Genomic DNA, 10844 nt, shown 5'->3' on the forward strand with positions numbered 1-10844 from the left:
ATCTTCCTGAGATGGTAAATTTCATCATTCAGTCATATTTAAAGACCAAGGAGAGGGAGTTGTCATGGTTACACCTCCAAACATTTGGTATCTCTGCAAAGCCCTGAATGTGATCTTCACAGGACATCCAGACTTAAAACTGTGTCCGAGAAATTTCCTAAAATATAGGCTAATGTCATGAACACAGATGAAAAAAAGCGCAATTGCTGAGTCATGTGCTTCAAGATAATTAAATAATTTTCTTAACATATAGCCTATGTGATAAAATAATTTCAAAAACCTTGTTTCCCCCCATATTTTGGGCATGTAAAGGGAATTATTACACAATTACGCAATCTACGCATAGCACGTAAGCACATCTGCTCAGAGAAACTACCAAAAGAAAAAAAACACCTGAAGGTGTGGTTTCTCTGGAATTATTTAGGAAGTTTCTGAAGTCTGATTCAATTTAACGAATCGATTCGTTTGAACATTTTACTGATTATTTTGAATCGTTATTCAAAAGTGTCCCCAGAAGTCAAAGTTTGCGTTTATTTTTGTTTTTATGCTGTACTATACCACTATGTTTTCGATTGGGTTATATCGTGTCAAATGTAGTTTGTTTCACATCTCTGCAGTCGAATCGGTTCGTATGAATCATTGAACGCAAGCGATTCTGAAGAAGAATTCGTTTGCGACTCGGACATCACTTTTTATTTGCCAAGGCGACTACTATTGGAGAGTCTGGTGTACTTCGTGCGTAAAGACTGTTATTACGCGGCATTGGAATTAGGGATTGGACACCCAAGTACAGAGACAGCACTCTTCATGAACATTATAAAGGAAGCAGACACTTGAAACTGCCGAGAGAGGAACATTTTGACATTTTGTTGCATGACGCTTTCATACACAAATCTTGACTCATAGGGATTCATCAGTCAGTCCGCTGATGATGAGGATGATGATGGTCAAGAGAGAATGACAGGTGAGTAAAACTCCAGCCATAGCCTCATATGAGTCATACTGTGTTTTACATTTTGACGTCAATGGATGTATTCAACATATAATTAAATGTATAATTATAGTTCTGAAATGAATAATGGGATTCACAGGATACTTAAAGGGATGTCCAAAAATACCATAGTATTGTAGCTTTTTTTAATTCTATATAATGGTACTTTTTTGACATGGTTCTCCAAGAATAACTTATATTTTGGACTTGCACCATGGTATTTTTGGAACTACCTTCAGGTAACATAAATGCTTTTTCAGTACCATGGTATATACATCTACACCCATCTCTATACCATGGTATCTTCATAGTACTTTTTTAAATAAGGAATTATCATGGTATGTATAAAAATATGGTAATACCTTTGATGCTTTTAGTAAGACTCGTTGCTGCCAAACTTGTTAGAGTTGGTGCATGAGTTATTCCAGTGAAAGTGCATTTACATTTACTTGATATTAATAGCATAACCAGACCTGTTTAGTTACTTCCAGAGCATTGGTTTAAAGATCATATTAATATTTAACAATGCCTTTCTTTATGCAGAACAACGGTTCATGTTTTGTTTTTCAGGTGTCCATGTATACAGCTGTCATTTGAATATTGTTAGTCTGCAACTGTTTTCATTTCTCTCGCTGAATATTCTTTTGCATATGTTTTGCATATGAACTATGGATGGGAGTACTGGAAACAACAGACTTCTTGATAAAATAACGATATTTGGATAGTTGAAAAATAACAAGGACATTACATATAACATTACATATATTTCTTTATTCAAATGTATTCTAATACTAAATTATTAAATCAAAATATAAACTATTAAATATAAAATGCATGCATATAAATTATACAAGACTAGAACATTTTTGTTTAAAATAGTTTTAGATGACGTAAAGCATCTTATACTTAGCAGCTCAAGAAACCCAATACCCTGTCTGTATATCAAACCTCCATGGCAATATCAGTTTTTAACCTTCAACCCATTGGAAACTGAGGGGAGTTTTTAAACCCAGCTATTTCCTCGTTTAGTAACCTATTGTTGAGCAATGTCTTGATTTTAGTGTAAGTAACTTTCTAATGTCATTTCTTTATTGATTATCTTAATCTTTTTGGTGCGGCAACACTTGACTTGTATCTATTCAGAGCAAAATGGCAAACGCACGCAAAGAGTTTTTATTAAAGTTTGCTGCAAACAACAGCTGAAGTTGAGTGACCTGCAAATTTGCTTATCCAAAAGATGCTTGACCAGTACAGATTGACCTCTTGGCTCAATAAAGTTTTTGAAGTGGATTTTAACATTTATAATAATTCTTCTTCTTCTTATTATGTATTATTAAGTTTTGCATGCTTAAAGGATTAGTTCACTTCAGAATTAAAATTTCTTGATAATTCACTCACCCCCATGTAATCCAAGATGTTTGTCTTTCTTTCTTCAGTCGAAAAGAAATGAAGGTTGTTCATTTGGAAAAGGATTTTTCTCCATATAGTGGACTTTAACAGTTACCAATGGGTTGAAGGTCTAAATGTCAGTTTCAGTGCAGCTTCAAAGGGCTCTACACAATCCTAGATGAGGAATAAGGGTCTTATCTAGCAAAACAATCCATCATTTACTGAGAAAAAAAAAGATGTATATACTTTTTAACCACAAATGCTCATCTTGTAGTGCTTTGCGATGCGCCACACGTTATGTAATCACGTTAGAAAGGTCACGCGTGATGTAGGCGGAAGTACCGTCTTGAAACTCCATCTCAATTTCTCCTCAAACTTCAAAATCGTCCGACATCATTGTTTTTTTGTTTTTGTTTGTAAAGGCCGTTTGACTTCTTTGAAGTCTTTGCACATTCGCTTTCTAAACACTTGCGCGGTACTTCCGCCTACGTCACATGTGACCTTTCCAACATGATTATGTAAAGTGTGGAGCATCGCAGAGCAGTGCAAGATGAGCATTTGTGATTAAAAAGTACATCAATTTTTATTTTTTTACAAAATGACTGATCGTTTCTCTAGATAAGACCCTTATTCCTCGTCTGGGATCATGTAGAGCTCTTTGAAGCTGCACTGAAACTGCAGTTTGGACCTTCAACCCGTTAAACCCTGTTGAAGTCCACTATATGGAGAAAAATCCTGGAATGTTTTTGTCAAAAAACGTAATTTCTTTTCGACTGAAGACAGAAAGACAAACATCTTGGATAACATGGGGGTGAGTAAATTATCAGGAAATTTTAATTCTAAAGTGAGCTAATCCTTTCAAGCCTATTATGACTGTGCTTTTTCTGAACAATTGTTTAATTTCTAACTAAAAATCTTTTTGTTTCCAGCTCCCATGTTTACATCGGAAACTCCTCGGCTCAACACCACCCAAATACAATGTTACAACCAGACATGTAGGGATTGCGAAGACTTCAAATATTTGGCATACACCATCACGTACAGTGTCGTATTCCCTATTGGATTCATCAGCAACTTCGTGGCATTGTTTGTGTTCCTGCGTATCGACTCTTCTAAGAAGACTGCTAACACTGTTTTTATGACTAACTTGGCCATTTCAGATGCTGGCTTCTCCCTGACATTGCCCTTCCGCCTGGTCTACTACTTTAGGGATGGTCATTGGGATTTCCCAGACTGGTTTTGCCGCTTATGTGTATTTTCCTTTTACCTGAACCTATACACAAGCGTATTGTTTCTTACAGGCCTCAGTGTACTACGGTTCATCGCCGTTGTTCACCCCATTCGCAACAAGGCCCTGGCGACTGTGCGGCGGGCCAGTATATCGTGCTTTGTGATCTGGATATTTGTGGCCTTCTTGTCAACGCCGTTCCTCATGTCAGGCACTTGCGAACGGGAGGGAAAGATACGCTGCTTTGAACCTGCGAATCTCAAGTCATGGGAGCGCATATCTCACTTAAATTATGTGGGGGTTTCACTTGGATTTGTCATTCCGTTTATTACAATACTGGTCTGCTACGGCTGCATCATCTACAAACTCGCCAACGGAAAGAAAATCGGGAATGGAAAGGGTAACAGTCGCCGACGTGCTTTGTATTTGATCGCGGTTGTCCTGAGCACGTTCCTGCTGTGTTTCCTACCATACCATGTCATTCGCACACTCCATCTTAATGCCATTGTTACAAAAAAGGACGACCAAGTCAAAGAGTACCTCCTGAAATTTCTGGTCATCTCGCTGTGCACGGCAGCATCCAACAGTTGCTTCAATCCCTTGTTATACTACTTTGCGGGAGAGACCTTCCGCACGACAATCCGTAGAATGTCAGGTCGAGGAACGTTCAGTTCGTTCAATCACAGTGGTTTCTACACATCTTTTCGACGCCGGAGCCGATCCGAAACTCATCAGATGACGAGACAACAAAGCTTCACTGCCGTACGCCAAGCCTGTCTGCCATGCTCCCTAGACAGCTCCTGTCAGGTCATAAGCAAAAAGAAGCCTGATGCCTGCGTGTCTGAAAAGCAACGCAAACTTTCTGACTCTGCAGAAAAGCATTGATGACTGACAAAGGAAAGTCTATACTGATTTGCAGTAGTAAAGGACAAGAGGAAGAAATCAGGATGTAAAGAATAGATGTCTGTATTGTTGTCTTGAATAAGCGAACTCAAAGCTCTTTTTTTCTCTCACTTCTCTAAAATGTTTAAAGATGTTGGCCGTTAGATAAGTGTAGGTGAATCTCACACAACCTCAAGAATGGGTCCTATTTTGACTATGCATTTGGCAGATCCTTTGATCCCAAGCAACTTACATCAAATTCAAGCAATACATTTTGCAGGTTCATGCATTCCTTGAGAATCAAACCCTGCATGCGCTACTGTTTGAGCTACAGGAACATTGGGGCAAACTGCATCCTGGACATGTTCTTGTTCAATTCATTCAGGTACTCTCTTAAAATTAAAGGTCCCAAAGGGGGGTTGTCATAGCCGTGCCAGAACCACATTCAGTGAACAGTTCTTCAAAGAACTTTTTTTCCTCATTTTAACAATCTAAAGAACCTTTTCCCACTCTAAATCACCTTTTGATTAATGGAAAGGTTCCATGGATTTTAAAGGTTCTTCCATAGATGCATAGAGGAACACAGAAACTGTAGCTGTTGTCAAAGATGTCGTTTATTAAAAATAGGATGTGCAAAAAAAAAAAAAAAAAGTTAAATAAAACAGATGTTAAGAGCATGATTAAAACAAAGGTTATTAATGAAAAACAGAACTGCTAGGTACTAAATACAGCACCAACTCCCCTTCATAAAAAATTGAGGCTGGAGTTTACCACACTCAAGCAGCACTAACAATAACCTTGTTCATCACTCACTAAACTCAATTCATCCATTAGCGCTCCTTTCTACTAGTGACAGCAGCTGTACATACATATTTTTCCTGTGCTTACTTAATTGGAACATACCACTTTCAATGAAATTACCCCTTTACTGTATATTTTAATACATACATAAAAAGATTAAAGGGATAGTTCACTCAAAAATGCAAATTATGTCATATTTTACTCATCCTCAATTTGTTTCAAACCTGTATTGTTCTGCTGAACACAAAAGAAGATATTTTGAAGAATGGAAAAAAAATACTATGGAAGTCAATGGGGCCCATCGACTCTTTGATTACCCATATTCTTCAAAATATCTTCTTTTGTGTTCAGCAAATTCAATTCAACTATCACTTTAAGAACAAGAGGTAAAACAAATATCAATAAGTACAATAAATGAGACAGATAAAACACATTTGCACATAAACATTTCCATAAATAGCTAAAATGACCTTAAAGGTGTCCATTAAAAATAAACACTCCCACTCTGCTAAAACATGGAAATAAAAGAGCTAACCCCAAATAAATATCATAAATGAACAATACAGAAAAACAGTACAAACACAGAAAAACACGGTAATGAAAGACTGTGGTCTCTCCATCTTCATGTCAATGAAGAACTTTTATTTGTATGTTCAGTTTCATCACAAACCAGTAAAGTTTGTTTGAGAAGATATTTGATAGTTAAGTACTTTTCATTGTTACAAGAGGACATTGTAAGTCACAGAGATCATTGTTCCCCACAGGAAGAAAAATCACAAATGGTTTCTCTTCACTATCTTAATTGTATCCCCTAGATAGAAATTAGGTTAAATTGAGACAAATCTCCTTATCAGATAGCTAGATGTCTGTCTCACATGCCTCTAGAAATCTACTCTCAAAAATGTCTCAGAATCTTTTCAGATTCAAAAGTCTGCAATCAAAAGTCAGAAATTTTAATATGAGCTCAAACATTTCTCATCATATTCTTCCAAGACTAAATTACCCAATCTATGGTGTCTTCCATTTACTGTATGATAAGTTTCACATTTTATGAACTCTCCTAAGCTATAGAAAAGAGAAACATTTGAGCAACAAAGTTGACAATGTAGTCAAGATTTCCAGGAAGCAGAAGCTGATTTTTCAAAGGATTTTTTTCTACTAATTGCAGCATTAGAAACATTTATCTGCATATCAGAAATTATTAATTTTATCATTATATCATATAAGTTCTGAAAATGAGATTTCCCAAACTTCAAAGACTTCAAAGAAACAAAAAATAACAACTACAGCCCCATTTGAGAGGAATTTCAGTGGAACATTTGTTGGCTCACTGCAACTGTAGTCAATATGATTGAAGACGGGAAGAGCGTGTAACTACGTGATTTATACTCATCATGCATATTAAGAGTTTCACTGACTGCTTCTAAATAACAACATTATAAGGTTAATCAGTCTTTTGGCATACATTATATATCTCTTACAGTCACATTTGCAGAAATTATATCAATGTTGATTTGTAAACAGCATTTATTTGAGCTTTCTCATTGCACTAGGCCAGTATTATCAGTGCCACCTCAGTGCATTCATGAAGGCATCCTACGGGAGACATTTTACCACAATCAAAATACTTTTGTACGTTACCACATTTTTAATGTCTTATTTCTTTTTGTTATTATTATTATTGTATTTTTATATACTCTTTATTTTTTGTTTAATTTCTATTTGGTAAACTACTTGTAAAAATCTCTTTGTAAAGCACTATGTGCAAGAAGATCATTTATGAAGTCCATTTCAATAAAGAAGTTTTCAAAAAGCAAACTTATTGGTCTTGTTTTAGTAACTAAAACAACAGTTTTAACCAGACACTGAGCTTAGCAATGTGGGAAAAGTGGTATACTACTTACTGGAGTTAGTATATACTGTGTATAGACATGTGCCGATATTCAGTAACGCGATATATATATCGCGATAATGAACATGCACGATATTGTTATCGTGGGCACTTCAAAATACCGTAAATAATAATTTATTACCAATTATTACAATTTTTATAATGCATTTAAGAATACTTTCCCCATCAACCGTATAAAATGCACAACATCGCTGTATTCTGTGTCAAAGGGACACGCGCTCAGATGTAAACAAGCCCAACGTGCACGAGAAGCACATGGCTGAACGAGTGAAGGAGATGTGCTGAATGAAAGTGCACGTTCAGTCTCTGACAGCAGAGGGCGCTGATGGAACAGCAGAAGTGCAGCGGTTACCCCGGAAACAAAGCAACTGCGCTAATGAACAGTTTTCAAAATGCTCCAAACAGCCATTCAGTTTTTTGTAATCTCAATGTTGTCCATCACAGCACCAAATACTTAATACTTAAAGACTTAATAGGCTACTTATTTTCAAACTTAAACCTTTTTATATTTTAATCTGGACTACAACATGCCATATATTCTGATTATTTGTTATTGTTCAGTAAAACTTTGAGACATACGGCTTCATTAGTTAACATGTTAATTCATTATTACCAAACTGACAATGAAAAATACTTATAAAGCATTAATTATTCTTAGTTAATGTTAATTTCTTAGTTCCTGTTTCATAACATTACTGAAATCAAAAGAGCTTATTTAATGGACCTGAGATAAAACTAACAATGATCAGTTGTATTTCTTAACTAACATTAACAAAAAATAATACTTTCTGTAACAAATGTAGCTATTGCTCAATCTTAGTTAATGCAATAAATAATGAGACCTTACTGTAAAGTGTTTCCTGTTCTTCTTTATAGCCTAATTCTTTTGCACTTTAATCTGTTTGAAAATTTTACTTTATATATTTTTGGTGTATTGTATTATTGTATTTAAACATTCAGAGTTCTTTTTGTTATTACAAGAGTTCTTAAACCTGTTATAGTATGACAACACTTTTTTGCAACTTATTTCAATATCGTGATAATACAGTATACCGTGATAAAAGCTTCAGCAATTAATCGCAACATGAAAATTTGATACTGTCACATGCCTAACTGTACTTGCTCCTTTTTTTAAATAAAAAATCTGTGCACTATTATTTAGGATTAACTCATCTGAATCTCTGTATGACAACCATACAAAATACTACCGTTTGAAACCTTTATCATAGAATAATGCCTACTACTGTGTCCCTATTTGTATTTGAATAATGTGTACTATTATAAGTAAATGTATACAGGAAGTGATTAACTGGTATTTGATTTCTAACAACATCTTGTAAACTCATTTGTTTCCAAAGGAAGTAATTGTTAAACTTAGGCATCTTCCAGACACATGGTTTGGCCTACATACTTTTCCTTAGAAACAGGAATAGATCTGTGAGATAAGGTATAATTGGACTAAAATCACTTCCTTTGGAGAAAACAAAACACAAGAAAGAGAAAACAGATATCTGGTGGAGTGAGGCATGCAACATGCGTTTCATATCTAAACTCATTTAAACATTCTCGACCACCAAGAACAATGAACTGAAAACCAGTTAAGCACTAATATATATATATATATATATATATATATATATATATATATATATATATATATATATATATATATATATATGCAGCATTTCTACACTGAGAGACACATAAGGTTGATACACATTCATGCAATTATATCATATTTCGTACCCATTCTGATGTTCAGTTTCAAAAACACCTGAACTTTTGACCATGTCTGCATGCTTGCTGCCGCATGATTGGCTGGTTAGATATTCGCATCAATGAGCAGATGCACCTAATATATCATTAGAAGTTATGTTTATCTGATTTTCCTGAAGATAAGGCCAAGTGCTGTCAAAAACTAGAGTATTGCTTAATAAGATGTAGAATTTTTGGATTAAAATATCCAAAAATCACTAGAACAGTGTTACATATTTTATTGACTTGTGTACTTACATTATAACAAATGCTTCCAAGAATGTTTAAATCCAGAGGAATAAGCAATTTTAACCAGGACTCGGGACGTGTCTGTGCGTCGCTTATCAATGACATCATACCCGCGTTACCCTCGATTTCCGTTGTTTTTTATAGAAACCATGGAAACACCAAAAACGCTTTAATATATTTTGTGTTTTATTAGACAGGTGAGCAACTTGGATACATTCATTGACAGAAAACTAATCATATTATATAGCTAAACACAGTAAGTCTTATTGTTAAATATCGTTTTCTTGATTTACCGTGAGTACCATGTTTTACCATGCCTAATATCGATCTAGCTTACTGCAGTGTGCAACAAGTGTCTCATAGCAGCCGTTGAGCAAACACAGAGTAGCACTATAACAATTTTCAACACACAAATGTATCCAATATGATAAAACTAACAACGCTACTTTACCCCACATACGAATGACCGGAAAAAGCCGAAGCGGCGACTGTGGCATAATAAAAGTTCTGCTGCTCTCGAGACGTGTGTCGCGCTCGTCTCTCTTTATCGTTCCAGCGGCCTCGTTTCTGCTCTCACAACACTCACCCTGCTCTGCTTCATATTACAGTAACGTTAATAATCTTATCCATGAACATGATTTCTGCCTGAGTCCCGTCCCGTCCCGTCCCGTTTCTTTGCACCGGCTGTAGACGTGAAGACAACACATCCCATGATTCCGTGAAATCGAGGCGTCATTAAAGGGTTAGTTCATCCAAAAATTAAAAATAATGTCATTTATTACTCACCCTCATGTCGTTCCACACCCGTAAGACCTTCGTTAATCTTCAGAACACAAATTAAGATATGTTTGATGAAATCCGATGGCTCAGTGAGGCCTCCATTGCCAGCAATGTCACTGCACCTCTCAAGATCCATAAAGGTACTAAAAACATATTTAAATCAGTTCATGTGACTTCAGTGGTTCTACCTTAATATTATAAAGCAACAAGAATACTTTTTGTGCACAAAAATAAAAAAAGGAACTTTTCAAAACACTGCTGCTTCTGAGCTTTACGAATCGAATCAGTGAATCGGAGCACCAAAGTCACGTGATTTCAGCAGTTTAGCCGTTTGATAGGAGATTCAAAACAAAAGATTCATAAAGCTCAGAAGCTTCATGAAGCAGTGTTTAGAAACTGGCCCATATAGATATTGTTGAAAATTCGTTATTTTGTTTTTCTGGCGCACAAAAGGTATTCTTATCGCTTTATAATATTAAGATAGAACCACTAAAGTCACATGACCTGTTTCAAATATGTTTTTAGTACCTTTATGGATCTTGAGAGGTGCAGTAACATTGCTGGCAATGCAGGCTGAGCCATCAGATTTCATCAACAATATCTTAATTTGTGTTCCGAAGATGAATGAAGGTTTTATGGGTGTAGAACGACATGAGGGTGAGTAATAAATGATATTATTTTCATTCTTGGGTGAACTAACCCTTTAAGCTACGTCTTTGTTTTGAATGAGCGACCTCTAGCGGCCAAAAATTTACACATTGTAGCTTTAAAGGGATAAAAAATCTTTTTTTTGTCATCACCGTTTATTTATACTCACACCATATTTAATAGGGCTATTTATTTATACAGCTGTACAT

The 10844-nt window shown here is 35.6% G+C and overlaps 1 protein-coding gene across 1 annotated transcript; it reads left to right on the forward strand.

Moving 5' to 3' along the window:
* Positions 1 to 202: 202 nt before the first annotated feature.
* Positions 203 to 5539, forward strand: cysltr3 (cysteinyl leukotriene receptor 3). The gene is made up of 2 exons (XM_048199157.1): positions 203 to 964; positions 3310 to 5539. The coding sequence occupies exons 1-2, from the start codon at positions 958 to 960 to the stop codon at positions 4491 to 4493; spliced, it is 1191 nt and encodes a 396-aa protein (XP_048055114.1). The 5' UTR covers positions 203 to 957; the 3' UTR covers positions 4494 to 5539.
* Positions 5540 to 10844: the final 5305 nt, after the last annotated feature.

The sequence above is a fragment of the Megalobrama amblycephala genome, linkage group LG8 (genome assembly GCF_018812025.1).
Source record: "Megalobrama amblycephala isolate DHTTF-2021 linkage group LG8, ASM1881202v1, whole genome shotgun sequence".
NCBI lineage: Eukaryota > Metazoa > Chordata > Actinopteri > Cypriniformes > Xenocyprididae > Megalobrama > Megalobrama amblycephala.